General features: G+C 34.9%; 1 protein-coding gene across 1 annotated transcript in view; it reads right to left on the bottom strand.

The window, feature by feature from the left end:
• Positions 1-16,312, bottom strand: part of LOC107562618 (neuronal acetylcholine receptor subunit alpha-7-like) — a 48,877-nt gene that overhangs the window by 28,334 nt on the left and 4,231 nt on the right. The window contains exons 2-3 of the mRNA XM_016247282.1: positions 6,680-6,823; positions 771-800 (exon numbers count right to left, since the gene is read on the bottom strand). Of these exons, the coding sequence (XP_016102768.1) occupies positions 771-800; positions 6,680-6,823 (174 nt within the window). The remainder of the gene's footprint in view (positions 1-770; positions 801-6,679; positions 6,824-16,312) is intronic.

The following is a 16,312-nucleotide window of genomic DNA, read 5'->3' as shown; positions in this document are numbered from 1 at the left end:
TACACTGCAGACTATAGCACACAGCAGATAGATCGATTGATAGACAGACAGATCGAGAGATAGATAGATAGACAGATCGAGACTTAAAGGTAGGTGTGTTGAGGCAAGTTGGAGCTAAACTCTGCAGGACACCGGCCCTCAAGGACCGAGTTTGGGCAGCCCTGTTATATACAGTATAATGGATGTATATAGATGTATGGATATATATGTACGGATTCCTACTGGATTTCGCCTGCAAAAATGTGTCTAGCAACAATAAATGTGCACATTAATAAATATCAGAATGAAGGAATGATGGAATCTGTGAAATATTATAGTAAAAATAATCAAACTGTTTTGTCAAATTGAATGACGAATGCAATGGGTAAACACAAGGTTTGTGGAGATTTGAGATTTGTTGAGGAAGTTAATGAGACGTGCTGAGAAAAACATGAATGTTCTTTTAACATTTGGAATAAAATCCAAAGGTGGGTAATGCGTCTTCTCAGATGTGTAGTCAAACGAGTAAAGTAAACAATCAAAGATGATTTCAGATTTGATATACAGAAAATGTGGAGAGGTATCAGTGCAAATGTGTGATAAACAGTAGAGAAAAATTATTTTTTTGTGTGTTTGTTTCTTTGTTTCTTTTACCAGTGAGCAGGGAACAAGCATAGAATGGGAAATGGAAACCCTGAAGTTGAGTGATTACAGAATGCTTTGAGGATGGGAAATTGCAGTCACTCCACTCATATATTGCTATGTACGTACTGTAGTGCTCGAAACTGGACTCGAGTTCAAGGTCTTATTCTTGTCATGGACTCTTAAGCATTTAAATTCAGTCTTGACTTGGATTTTAACAAGTTTGGAATCTGACTTATTCCTGATACCATTCAAAAAAGTCAATTAATTAAAGGGGTCCTATTATGCTTTTTCAACTTTAGTTAGTCTGTAATGTTGCTGTTTGAGCATAAAAAAGATCTGCAAAGTTACAAAGCTCAAAGTCCACTTCAAAAGGAGATCATTTATTTAACAGAACTTTTCAAAAACTACAACGAACGACTCGTTTGGACTACAATGCATATTTTCAGGGATTTGTGACATCACAAATACCAACGAATGGGATGAGATCTGGTTGAGCTGCACTAGAGAAGGCAACGAGTGTTATCACTATATCAGAGACACGCTAGCTTTCCCAAGACCGATGAACTTGGAGTGGTTACAATCATCCGGGTTTAAATCGCGCTCAAATTGATTTGATTTTGATGCAATATTTACACTGAAGCTCGCAGGTGGCTATGGTAAGGGGCATGACATTTCCCGACCAGGCGCCGAGTGCTGCCAATCACAACACACACTGGCCCAGCTAACCAATCACAGCACATTTCGTATTTCAGAAGGCGGGCTTTCATTTGATACAGGAACTATTCGAGCCGTTCATGCCAGACTGGGGAGAGAGGTGTTGTAATAATGTAAAATATGTGAAAAATAATGTGTTTTTCGAACAACCTAGTATGAGAGCATGTTCTAGTACACCCCCCAAAACAAAATCAAGACTTTGTAAAAGAACAAAATAGGACCCCTTTAATAGAGCTGGGTCGAAAATATTGATAATAAATGTGAACGAACATCAGAAGGTATGTCGAAAGAAACAGGACAACTTACTGAAATGTATCAGCTCAATAGTCCAATTTAATAGTTGCTCTGTGTGCTCTGTATTTGACATCTGATTAGCAATAGGCCTATATTGGTCTCGGTAGGTTGTATGGGGTGCATGCGCAGCATATTGTTACATTGTTTGTAGGGCTCATTAGCAGTTTAATATTTATTGAGTCATGGAGATTGTGAAACATTACATTACTTTGTTATTTTTGAATTAAAAATGCAGTACTTTCTCAAGAAATCTGGTTTGTTGTGTGAACAAACTGAAATTTAAGTCTTTATTATTTCATGTATATGTGTGTGTGTGCTTTTTTAAAAAGATTTTTCTATGGTAAACAAAATGCCCTAAAAATCTGTTGTAGGGTCTGTCCACAGAGCTGAAAGAATATCTGCAGCAACTTTCCAGAATGACGGGATCAACCCTGCCTGGATTTGAACCTAGATCATTAACCATTTGGCTTCCACTCCCCTATCAAATTCCAAACTTCTGTATTGTCCCCTAAAACTACAAGCTGTTTCCAACTAAGCCACTTCTGATATAGGAAAGTTTTCTTCCACATCAACTCTATTCCATGTTGTAATGTAATGGACACACTGCATTACAAATCAAACAGAGGCCTTCTCTAATGCCAAGGATTTTTCAGCTTTTGTTTCTCGCAGTCCACCTATGCTCACACTCAGAACCCTCCCGGCACTATGGTGATGTAGAACGGTGTGGCAGCTGCCACCCCCAGCCCCCCTTAGCTGATTGCGAACAACTCATGCGTTCACAGTTTCACAGCATCCCAGTCATAGCCTATGGGCCTCTCGCCATCTGGGGCTGCGCAAGAGCCATGCCACGGTAGCCATGATTTAACACGCAGGATAAACAGATATTTCATAATTCACATGCTGTGATGGGTGAATGGAGATAGATTTCAGCCGGGTGACGGAGCCTTTGGGACAGGGGAAATGGGACTTTAAGCTGTACATTTGCCTAAAATCGTCCTTTTTTGAAGTGGGAATACTATTCTATGTGGATGAACTTCTGGTTATGAGTTACTGACTCCTGTTAATGTAAACAGCCTCTTTCTTGTTTCCTATTTCTGGTGAGTATATAATACAAATGATCAGCATTATGTGGTCGATTCACACTATTCACACACCCTCATGACAACATGTATAATGTTTAAGTGTTGAAACAATGCTTATTTTAATGTTAATTGCCTGACCCGCTGACCCCATACACTGATTGTGTTTTTTTTGTTTTACCATAAACACAATTTTTCCTTTTTTAAAAAGATTTTTCTATGGTAAACAAAATGCCCTAAAAATCTGTTGTAGGGTCTGTCCACAGAGCTGAAAGAATATCTGCAGCAACTTTCCAGAATGACGGGATCAACCCTGCCTGGATTTGAACCTAGATCATTAACCATTTGGCTTCCACTCCCCTATCAAATTCCAAACTTCTGTATTGTCCCCTAAAACTACAAGCTGTTTCCAACTAAGCCACTTCTGATATAGGAAAGTTTTCTTCCACATCAACTCTATTCCATGTTGTAATGTAATGGACACACTGCATTACAAATCAAACAGAGGCCTTCTCTAATGCCAAGGATTTTTCAGCTTTTGTTTCTCGCAGTCCACCTATGCTCACACTCAGAACCCTCCCGGCACTATGGTGATGTAGAACGGTGTGGCAGCTGCCACCCCCAGCCCCCCTTAGCTGATTGCGAACAACTCATGCGTTCACAGTTTCACAGCATCCCAGTCATAGCCTATGGGCCTCTCGCCATCTGGGGCTGCGCAAGAGCCATGCCACGGTAGCCATGATTTAACACGCAGGATAAACAGATATTTCATAATTCACATGCTGTGATGGGTGAATGGAGATAGATTTCAGCCGGGTGACGGAGCCTTTGGGACAGGGGAAATGGGACAGTCAGGCATGCATACTTTTATTTTTTCATTTTCATTTTTTTTTTCAAGTTTCTATATTGTTTGCATAAAGGATGTGGTTATTCTTTGTGTGGTTTCTATATAACACCTACTGTAGCAGGTTCACAGAAATGATACACTTTGGACTTCAAATCTGATAAGTGATCTGCATGTATATTTTATGGTCATCAGTCATTTCACAGGATAATCTGTCATGCAAACACATTGCACTCATGATGTATCCATATTCCAGGATGATAAAGTTAAACTGCATGCTGTTAAGTGAAATTCAAGACTCTTGTAAACCCAAGGATGGTGATAAATGCCTTCGGTGGCCTCACAAATCAGCAGACCTAAACCTCATTAATCCTTTAGGGTAAAATCTAAAGTGCAGATTATGTGTTTTCACTGATGTTGCAATATCACTGCATATAGTTTAGGTCTTATATACCAAGAAGCCCGAGCCGGATTAACCATATGTATACTGAAAATGCTTTCAAAAATTGGGAGATGCAGCACAATGGTTTGGGAAAGACTGAACTAAAATAGTTCTGAAGATAAAATGTACACTGTCTACTTAATAATCTCTTAATATTCATTTATTGTTTTCCATATATTTTGTCCACTTTATTCATTGCCTACATACTTATCACTTATATGCATAAACTGTCAAGAGCAACAGCTACTAAGCCAATATGTGATCTTATTCATGTTTCATGTTGATTTTTTCATGCTCAGGGACTCCTGCTGTGATGAGACACCAACATATGTATTCGTCTGGCATATAAAAAGGGTGAGATAAAATGAAAAAGGAAAATGTGTCACAGTGTATTCAAAAATACTTTCTAGAGAAAATAAACTTTTCACCTGGAGCTGGATTCACAAAACTATCTTAAGGAAAAAGAATCTTCTAAATGGCATCTTCTTTATATTGTCTAACAAAAAAAGAGTTATATATATAAAGAGAATATTTTGTATTGCTCTTAAGTTAGGATAACCTCCAATTTGTCCTTTATCCTATTTGTCCAATCTCCAAAGGTAAGATGTTATATGAATTTATTTGGTTGCTTCCAAAAAATGATTGTAATTAAGTATAACAACATAAAAACAGCTACATATAATGATTTGTCATGATTATGCATGACGTGAATTGCTGAATTCAAAATTCAGTAAGAACTCCACTTTTTCTTTTTTAAGTTAAATTATTATCTAGTGAGTTAAAGCTGTTTTGTTTTCTGATATTAGAAAAATAAATCTGTAGTTGGTTGTTAAGTTAAGAAAATCCTAGTTTTAACAATAAAGGGTTTTCTTAAATTAAAGGGTTTAGTGGTTTAGTTAAGTGGTGTACTCATGGGTCCAAGCAGGTCAGAATATTGTCAATTGTTAAGTTAGTTGGACTTCCCATAGCAAAAAATAAATAAATAAATCAGTAGTTGATGATGAAAAATAATAAAAAATATGGGCTACTTTTGAACAGGTAAGCCACAAGATAAAGTATATAATTAACCCTCATCTGTCCCTCCCGAACCTATAACAAAAGTGTCCCTCGCGGGTCAAAATGACCCGAAGGTCAAAATATGACACTAATTTTATTTTTGGTCCAGCAAGCTTATATTGGAAATTTTTTGTAATTTAAAAAAAAAAAATTATGTAAGTTTTTCTATAATTTTTTGGTGATTTTTGTTATCATATTTACCTTTTATTCTGGATATTTTTAAGAAAACATAAGCAAATAAGCAGTTTTGTACATTATTTCACCAAAAAACAAGAAAGAAAGACAATTTCATAATAATAATTCTAACGGAATTATAACCTATGCATATGTTTAGGTTATAATTCCGTTAGAACCTAAACATATATTATATATTTATTTAATATTAATGAAATTGTATGATTATGCATATGTTTAGGTTCTAACGGAATTATAACCTAAACATATGCATAATCATACAATTTCATTAATATTAAATAAATATATAATATATTTAAAAATATATAAATATGATATAAACTCGTTGGTCTCCACCACATCACTCAAATCTAACAACGTTAAGTAAAAAAAAAGTTGAAAAATCCAAATTTTGTAAAAAAAAATTTAATAATAATAATTCTAACGGAATTATAACCTAAACATATGCATAATCATACAATTTCATTAATATTAAATAAATATATAATATATTTAAAAATATATAAATATGATATAAACTCGTTGGTCTCCACCACATCACTCAAATCTAACAACGTTAAGTAAAAAAAAAGTTGAAAAATGACAGTCATATCCCAGCAGAAACATGAAAAATATTACAATTTGTTCTATGAGAGTGTGTGTACCGTGTGTGTGTATGCGTGTGTGTGTGAGTTTTTTCAGCATTGGGGATATTCTGAAGTCTCAGCCCTTCGTTTGGGTATAAATCTTTACTGGATTGTCTCAGATTTTGAATATATACAAAAATCAAATGTAATGAAAAATGCAGTTTTCTCGAAAATTCCATTCATTCCTATGCGGGTCAAAATTACATTATAACAAACTCATTTATGATTTTATATTTTATTACAGAATGCACATATATAATGCATCACTATGTTTATATTTAGAGGTATCGCCTATAAACAAGAAATGCAAATTATGTAATCAACCAGCTTTGTCTGTGTGGAGACTGTGGATTTTACCCTCAAAGGCCATTTGTTTGACCCAGGACAGTCCTTGGATATGCAAGAATGGCTGTAAATAATGTACATCTGTACCTATAGATGCTATAATGGAAGAATTTGAAAACAGACTGATAGTAAGAGTGAAGATTGTTAATTCAGGGATTTTATAAAGTCATTTTAAAACAATTTGGCCTGTTCTTCACAGGAGTACAACCTGAATCCTCATTTCAATTCAAGGCTTTTCACACTTTTTAATTTGATTTTGATGGCGAACCATAGAACAATGACCTTCATCACACTCCATAAACAGTCTTATCAATCAAACTGAAATCAGTGGATGCAGTAGTAAAGGATGGATGCAACTGCAAATCACCACTGAAAACACTGGGAAGTGGAATATGCATGGTGCGATGCAAACCAGCATCATGAAAGGAAGACCGCATGAAAGAGAAGCAGATGCAGACACTCACCACATCTATGATCTGAAGCAGTGTGAGTCCCAGCTCCACCACTATAGGTGCAGAATCATTGAGCACGGGCCTTTCCAGTCTGTTATAGCTCTCCATCAACTCCTTATACAACTTCCGCTGATATTCCCCCTGTAACGAGTCTATAGAACGAAAGAAAGAAAGAGATTAAAATGTCATCATTATTTACTGACTCTCATGTAGTTCCAAATCCGTACGACTTTCTTTTATGGAGCACAAAAGACATTTTGAGGAATGTACTGATCACTCTTCCCATGCAGTTATAATTACAACTTCAAAAATGAAGAACCATTGAAGTATAATAAAATGATTTGTGCGTTCATGAGAGTTCATGAGTAGCGATGTTGTATTTATGAATTAATTATTTTTAGTTGGATCTTTTCAAAGAGTCATTTGAACATTTGTCCATGACAAGTGTTTAATTGCTCAACGGAAGGCAAAAATATCAGTGAATAACAATATAAACACTCTAAAATATGCTGGGTTAAATATAACCCAGTGCTGGGTTAAAAAGGGACAACCCCAGCTATTGGGTTGGGTCAAAACAACCCAATAGCTGGGTTTGTTCCTTTTTAACCCAGCATTTTTTAGAGTGAACTTTGGACTGTTCTTCACATAAAGCTATCATGTGACTCCTAAAAACATCTATAGCACATATACAAAGTCCTGTGGACCACATTCATGATTCTTTTATGGTCCTTTTCCGAGGCTTGACGATAATTGCATGGCCATTATAATTCTCCCTTTGTGTGTCATAATGGTTTGGAACGAGTATAAATAATGACAGACTATTGCTAACTATCCCAACAAGACAGAATTCACGGACAGATGGTTCTGGGTTAAATTATTAATCAATCGTTAGACGGATTTGATTTCCACATGCTCTGATAGACGACTCAGTAACTGAGACTAATACCATGAGAGACTTTGCTGTTGTCCTGTAGATAAAAACACATGGAGGAGACATTCTGAGAGAAGAATGCATAAACATGTAGCGTATGAGCAATATAAAATATTCATAACTGACACACTCCTTCCAAAGATGGACTAAAGCGCCCTGATGGGATTTGCTCAAATGTTAAAACACGATGAGATGGAGAGATGAAACGGAAAATTTCAACAAACTAATGAATGACATAATATTAGCAGTCCAGGATAATTCAGTGTGGATAATTGAATTTTCTTGGAACATCTGTGATGATGTCTATGTTTAGATTCAGTATGGTTATGCTGTTATATAAGCAGAATTTCCGTCATAAATCAAAGGAACCCATTCACATTCTAAGCGAGAGGCATCATTCACACACTCCTGACTCATAATGCATATGAGGAAATTAAGAGCGGCGTATGTTCTGTGTATCTGCACGTGAGTTTGAAGCTATGATGGAGAGAGAGAGAGAGAGAGAGAGAGAGAGAGAGCAAACCATATGCAGCTCACATAAAATCTGTTCAACATGAATCAAGTTTTGAATGAATGCACTGATGCAAACTATCAGCATTCTGATGTAAGATATGCATTATATCAATGTCAAACCTGCCAACCAACAAATATGTGCTGATTTTAATCTCTGGGTACACATAAATCACTGGTGTTTTTGAAACAGTTCCATAGAAAAATGTAAACTTTGATGTTCAAATATTTGTTTAAGAATCAGTCAAAATTTTTAAGAAGATGCAATGTTTAGAGCTGGCTCTTGCCAATTAGAAGCCCTTAGTTGTTAGTTTTTATTGTAGCATATTTTTTGTTGTTGTTGCAGCAATTTTTATTTTATTTTTTTACTTTCCTCTATAAATGCTTGTTACATTTGGCCTTAATTAAATTTATTATTTTTGTTAATTCAAAGTAATGTCAATTTGTCTGTTCATGTCTACTTTCACTAACAAATACACACACATTGAATTAAACAAAGTTAAAAAATGAAACAAATGAAATAAATAGTACAGTATTTTCTTGTAAAACGTACACCAATTGTCTTTGTTAAATTTACAACTTCGGAAAAAAAATTTTTTTTACTGTGTTTTAAAGGACTGAGTTTATTGCTGGCTACATCTTCATCCCAATGATATTGGATTTTATACTGAAAATTAACTAATAGAATGACTTCAAATTAAATTTTTAAATATGCTAGAATAATACAATAATATAAAATTATTAAATTAATCTATGAACTAAAAAAACCTCACAGGACTTGCTGGAACAAAGGTCAGAAATGTCAGTAATGACTTCTAATCTTCAAGGAACGTGCTTTTTAATAAACCAAGTAAAGTTGCAATTATCAATGGAAACATTTTAGCAGCGCTAACTGGCTTTTTGCACTTCTTTGGTCCGTACAGAGAGATAAAGCAGCCAAACCTTAAATGGGCAGATAACACAAGAAGCTGCACTAAGAGCTGATGTGTGCTTCAATAAGAGCACATGGCCCTTCCTTTAAATTACCACTGAACCATATACCATTAAACATTCTTTCTTGATTCAGCATGGTGTTCTTTTCTCCTAGCATTTCTAATGGCTGATACTCGCAGAAACAATTTAGCAGAAGTCATAACCACACCTCTGCCGCGCACTGGCATTTTATTGAAATCCTTTCCATTAAAGGAAATGTGAGGCATGCATGTCAATGCATGGGCGTTTGTTAAAGAAAGAGACATCAATCTCCTACTCCTGCAGGAACAGTGATAGCTGCTGGATACAGGATAAGCTGAGCAGCAGGATACAGGCTGGGCTTGTAAACACTCAGGGTAAAAATCCTATTGGAAAGTTGCTTTGAAAGTTTACTTTCTAAAAGACTGGTTTGGCAATAGTGTCACTCACAGATAAACACACCAAACACAGCGTGGCACGCCGACAATAGAGGGGCAACAGAGGATTTAACACTATGACACTACAGGATTACAGCCCATGACGAGAATGACTGACACTCTTAACGAGGTCCCTACTGCGAGGAAATGACAGATTCCATCAAAGGCAACACATTAATTTCTCTTTTGTTCTCTTACATAATCAGAGCAATCTGGGACATTTTTTGCAGTTCTTTCTGCAATATACTATGATGTCACCCGACTCTTTAGACTGACAAATATAAAATAGAATATTTATTTACCATTTAAAAGGCAAAAACATACATATCATGCTCGTATTGAATATTTTACCACTTTTAGTGTGCATTGTAATTTTATGAAATATATAAAAAAATAAAGAAAACTTTGCGTGTTTCTCCTTGTGGAAAAAAAGTACACTTTAACTTATTACGAAAAGAATATTTAGAATTTAAAGAATTAAAAGAATATGCTTAAAATGCAAATTGAATATATTGTTTTTGGACACTTAATTACATGTTAATTGCAATCAAATGAAAATTAAACATTAAATGAAAATGAAAAATTATTCAATTATAATTTAAATTTATTAAAAGCAATAACTTAAGTACATCTTTATATGTAATTTCATAACTACTTGTATTGTCTTTGAAATATTGTTAAGTGTACTGCTGAATATACCGACAAGCATTATGGTCAACTATTTTTTTTTCTATTGAAACTGTATTTAAATATATTTGTATTACGATATTTCAAATGTAATACTGACTGACATAAAGCACTGCGCATGTGCTTTAGTATATTAGTCAGGACATCAAAATAAGTGGGTACTTCTAGCATGACAACAAATTATTAAAACTATTATTTAAAATGTACTTTAAAATAAAACTTTTAATGTCATTGTGTTAAGGAACATAGTAAACTTACGAAGTTTAAGTACACTTCATGGCCTTTTATTTCAGTAATATTACATGTACACAGCAAAAAATTAATTCTTACCTAGTATTTTTGTCTTGTATCTAGATTTAAGAATATTTAAATATTTGTAATGGAAAACACTAACTTGAGAAGCTAAATAACTTAAGACATTAAGTCTGGTTTTCTGAAAAAAGTATCAATTTAGTTCAAAATTTGAAAATAAAACAAAAAAAGTGCCAATGGAGCAAGAAAAATAATCTTGTTTTGCCCTTGAATTACGATTATTTTTCTTACCCTACAGGCAGATATTTTCTTGTTTTAAACTAAACCTGAATAATTATTTTTTTTCAGAAAACAAGACATAATTGTAACGTGCTGTTAAGGATAAGCACACGGCTGTGTAAAGACACGAAACGATCGGTCTACCGCCACCTATCTCTCAAATGGACCATTGACACGCTATCTACAATCTCAATTAGGAGTGTCAATGGTCCATTTGAGAGATAGGTGGCGGTAATGCACTTATAAGTCTGCGATCCGCCATAAAGCAAGAAGAAGAAGAAGACGCGTCACGCGCCGGCTGTCAAGGACGCGTTCAGGACAGTTCGGACATTGCAGTGCATCAGAGGTAAAAAACGATATACACACTGTTCAGTTTCTTGCACAGACCGATCGATTCGTGTCTTTACACATCAATGTATCGTCACGAGCCGCAGGGTTTAATTTGGTTTTGTTTGTGTATGCTTTTTTGACTCTCAAAGCCGTGATATCCATTCACTTCCATTATATGACTGACAGACTGCAACGGTTTGAGTTAAAAATCTTTGTTTGTGTTCTACTGAAGAAACAAAGTCACTTACATCTTGGATGCCCTGGGGGTAAGCAGATAAACATCACATTTTCATTTTTTGGGGTGAACTATCCCTTTAAGGTTTATAAATTTATATGTGAAAACAAGACAAAAATACCAAGTTAAAAATCTTTTTTTGCAGTAAGATCTGAGATTAACAATCTGCACAGATGGATCACTGGTAATCACCACTAGTTTTATGCCAGTCAAAAATGCTGTTCGCCTTGATGTAACTTTGTGTAATATACTTTTTGTGAACACAACGCTCTGAAATTGATCTCTGTAGAGAATGAATTTAAATCATATTTCTGAAAATATGTTTTTTATTAACACTACAATGGAGAACCAAAGGCAGATTCTGGTGAAACCTAATAAATAAATTGGACTACTTGTTCTACTGTATGCACTTAATTGGTCAGAAAGAATATGAAAGAAATGCTGATGTAGATTGCTGATCCACATGAGAAGTGAGATTTGTCTCATTTGCCTGCTCTTTTTTCCACTCCTCCCCAGACTGCAGCCGTCTACTCTCATTTACACTGAAAGCGATGCATCTGGCATCTCAAATGAGTCTAGTGTTAACATAGACTTGCTTGTGAAATGTACACATCAGAGTTTAGGCGTTCCAGAATACCCTAATTCATCCCAATGGAATAAGTGTTTGGGCTTCAGGCCCATCTCAGCCTGAGGGCTGATGCAGTAGCTGGTGAATGTGATTCAAATGCACATTTCAGGTATAGAAAAGACTGTCTAATGATGGAGACCAAGAAAGACATACTGTGACCAACTCTATCCTTGTCACCTCTACGGCACATAAAAGCCTTTAAGTCATGTTCATTAAATTTCATTACTTATTTAAAGCCTTTTTCCCATTGGTCATTACTATGTATGTGCCGTCATTGATTAACCCTCTATTGCCCTGGGGTAACTAACCCATTTTCTCAGCTTCACAATCACATGATGTTTAAAAAAAAATAAGGCTATAAAATTGTCACACTTCATCCTGGTGGACATTAAAAAAAACTTTTCTGGCAATGCAAACTCTATAAAAATGCCACATTCTAATTGTTTTTTTCATCCATCCAATCTATCTGTCAATCCGTCCGTCTGTCTGTCTATCTATCATCTATCTATCTATCTATCTATCTTTGTTTGTGTTCTACTGAAGAAACAAAGTCACTTACATCTTGGATGCCCTGGGGGTAAGCAGATAAACATCACATTTTCATTTTTTGGGGTGAACTATCCCTTTAAGGTTTATAAATTTATATGTGAAAACAAGACAAAAATACCAAGTTAAAAATCTTTTTTTGCAGTAAGATCTGAGATTAACAATCTGCACAGATGGATCACTGGTAATCACCACTAGTTTTATGCCAGTCAAAAATGCTGTTCGCCTTGATGTAACTTTGTGTAATATACTTTTTGTGAACACAACGCTCTGAAATTGATCTCTGTAGAGAATGAATTTAAATCATATTTCTGAAAATATGTTTTTTATTAACACTACAATGGAGAACCAAAGGCAGATTCTGGTGAAACCTAATAAATAAATTGGACTACTTGTTCTACTGTATGCACTTAATTGGTCAGAAAGAATATGAAAGAAATGCTGATGTAGATTGCTGATCCACATGAGAAGTGAGATTTGTCTCATTTGCCTGCTCTTTTTTCCACTCCTCCCCAGACTGCAGCCGTCTACTCTCATTTACACTGAAAGCGATGCATCTGGCATCTCAAATGAGTCTAGTGTTAACATAGACTTGCTTGTGAAATGTACACATCAGAGTTTAGGCGTTCCAGAATACCCTAATTCATCCCAATGGAATAAGTGTTTGGGCTTCAGGCCCATCTCAGCCTGAGGGCTGATGCAGTAGCTGGTGAATGTGATTCAAATGCACATTTCAGGTATAGAAAAGACTGTCTAATGATGGAGACCAAGAAAGACATACTGTGACCAACTCTATCCTTGTCACCTCTACGGCACATAAAAGCCTTTAAGTCATGTTCATTAAATTTCATTACTTATTTAAAGCCTTTTTCCCATTGGTCATTACTATGTATGTGCCGTCATTGATTAACCCTCTATTGCCCTGGGGTAACTAACCCATTTTCTCAGCTTCACAATCACATGATGTTTAAAAAAAAATAAGGCTATAAAATTGTCACACTTCATCCTGGTGGACATTAAAAAAAACTTTTCTGGCAATGCAAACTCTATAAAAATGCCACATTCTAATTGTTTTTTTCATCCATCCAATCTATCTGTCAATCCGTCCGTCTGTCTGTCTATCTATCATCTATCTATCTATCTATCTATCTATCTATCTATCTATCTATCTATCTATCAATTTCCATTAAAAATCCCATAAATAAGCCAGTCTATTAATTTCTGTCATGTAGTTTTGAGTATTCTGACATCAACACAAATTAAATTTTAACATTGCTGCCATAATCTGTGTTGTGGAAGGTTAATAAATCTGCAAGAAAATAATTAGAAACATTTAAACCATACACAGAAATAAACACAAATCACCAAGGAAGTGAGTAAATAAAAAAGTCAAAGCTGAGTAAACAGAAGCTGTGAAACATAACGTAGGACAGAGTGATATTACATATTTAAACAGACTGGATCAAGTATATGTCCCTTCAGCCTGCCTGAGAAACAAGCCCTCGCTGAACTTTTCCTCACATTTGAGTGCTAGCATACGGCGCTAAACCACAAACACAATTCAGGAGACTCCAGAGGGAGACGGGTGAGTATGAGATCAGCAAGCTCACAGAGAGGCTGAACCTGACAGTGATGGTGTGCTGGGTGATTTACTGAACTTCATGCAAATGCTGAAACATTATAGCAAAAAGAGCTCAATGGAAGCTTTGTAACAGCGAGGCTGCTAAAAAGAGAAAGCTGGACATAATGTGAAAAGAGAAAAAGAACTGAGGATAGAGAGGGAGAATGTGTCTCAACTGGTTTTGCTTTAAGGTTTTACATTGGAAGTGGTGACAGAATTGTTTATTGTACAAAACTAAACAAAAATGTCCTTAAAAGTCAAACTTTGAAATGTATTATTATTAAAACAACAATTTATCAGTATTATTAAAACAACAGCAACAACAATGTATTTAATAATAATAATAATAATAATAATTAGTTTTTCATTTTTTTCAAGGGAACCTGTATTTAATGCATTGATTTTTGTTTTGTTTTTTTTACTTTGCAAAGGTTTGTTAATGGTTTTTGAGTGTGAGGGGATGTAAAGTAAATTTTACATATTTAAATGTTTAACTCTCAGGTGACAAATCAATTTGTGCCAAAATACTGTAGCATTTGATTGGACTTTGGAAAGCCTTTGTTTTCTCCTTCTTTCAATAAGTCTATTCATTTGGCTATACTGACTATGCATGATTAGATGATTATTTCCATTTTATCATTTGCATTTACAAAATATTATATACTGTTTGACAAATTTTTGGGTCTTTACCCATGCACCAGTTGAGAAAAATGCATATACTGTAAGTCTGAACAAGAAAAAAAAGAGATAATTTAAGAGAGAAACAAAGAAATATTGAAAAAGACAGACTTTGTTTTTCTTTTTCAATTTCTCAAGCTCTTCTTTCTCTAAAAAAGGATCAGACGCAGATGTTCTTTGCCTGTATGTGAGTGTGTGTGATCGGACAGGTGTGTGTGCGTGTGGTTTTGTGTTCTTGCTATCATTTTAATGGGGTAGTTCTCTGTGCATTAAATTTCATTACTTATTTAAAGCCTTTTTCCCATTGGTCATTACTATGTATGTGCCGTCATTGATTAACCCTCTATTGCCCTGGGGTAACTAACCCATTTTCTCAGCTTCACAATCACATGATGTTTAAAAAAAAATAAGGCTATAAAATTGTCACACTTCATCCTGGTGGACATTAAAAAAAACTTTTCTGGCAATGCAAACTCTATAAAAATGCCACATTCTAATTGTTTTTTTCATCCATCCAATCTATCTGTCAATCCGTCCGTCTGTCTGTCTATCTATCATCTATCTATCTATCTATCTATCTATCTATCTATCTATCTATCTATCTATCAATTTCCATTAAAAATCCAATAAATAAGCCAGTCTATTAATTTCTGTCATATAGTTTTGAGTATTCTGACATCAACACAAATTAAATTTTAACATTGCTGCCATAATCTGTGTACTGGAAGGTTAATAAATCTGCAAGAAAATAATTAGAAACATTTAAACCATACACAGAAATAAACACAAATCACCAAGGAAGTGAGTAAATAAAAAAGTCAAAGCTGAGTAAACAGAAGCTGTGAAACATAACGTAGGACAGAGTGATATTACATATTTAAACAGACTGGATCAAGTATATGTCCCTTCAGCCTGCCTGAGAAACAAGCCCTCGCTGAACTTTTCCTCACATTTGAGTGCTAGCATACGGCGCTAAACCACAAACACAATTCAGGAGACTCCAGAGGGAGACGGGTGAGTATGAGATCAGCAAGCTCACAGAGAGGCTGAACCTGACAGTGATGGTGTGCTGGGTGATTTACTGAACTTCATGCAAATGCTGAAACATTATAGCAAAAAGAGCTCAATGGAAGCTTTGTAACAGCGAGGCTGCTAAAAAGAGAAAGCTGGACATAATGTGAAAAGAGAAAAAGAACTGAGGATAGAGAGGGAGAATGTGTCTCAACTGGTTTTGCTTTAAGGTTTTACATTGGAAGTGGTGACAGAATTGTTTATTGTACAAAACTAAACAAAAATGTCCTTAAAAGTCAAACTTTGAAATGTATTATTATTAAAACAACAATTTATCAGTATTATTAAAACAACAGCAACAACAATGTATTTAATAATAATAATAATAATAATAATTAGTTTTTCATTTTTTTCAAGGGAACCTGTATTTAATGCATTGATTTTTGTTTTGTTTTTTACTTTGCAAAGGTTTGTTAATGGTTTTTGAGTGTGAGGGGATGTAAAGTAAATTTTACATATTTAAATGTTTAACTCTCAGGTGACAA

The sequence above is a fragment of the Sinocyclocheilus grahami genome, unplaced genomic scaffold, assembly GCF_001515645.1.
Source record: "Sinocyclocheilus grahami isolate Dianchi unplaced genomic scaffold, SAMN03320097.WGS_v1.1 scaffold829.1, whole genome shotgun sequence".
Lineage (NCBI taxonomy): Eukaryota > Metazoa > Chordata > Actinopteri > Cypriniformes > Cyprinidae > Sinocyclocheilus > Sinocyclocheilus grahami.
Note: the sequence above shows the minus strand (reverse complement) of the source record. Positions and strands in the feature narration are given on the sequence as shown.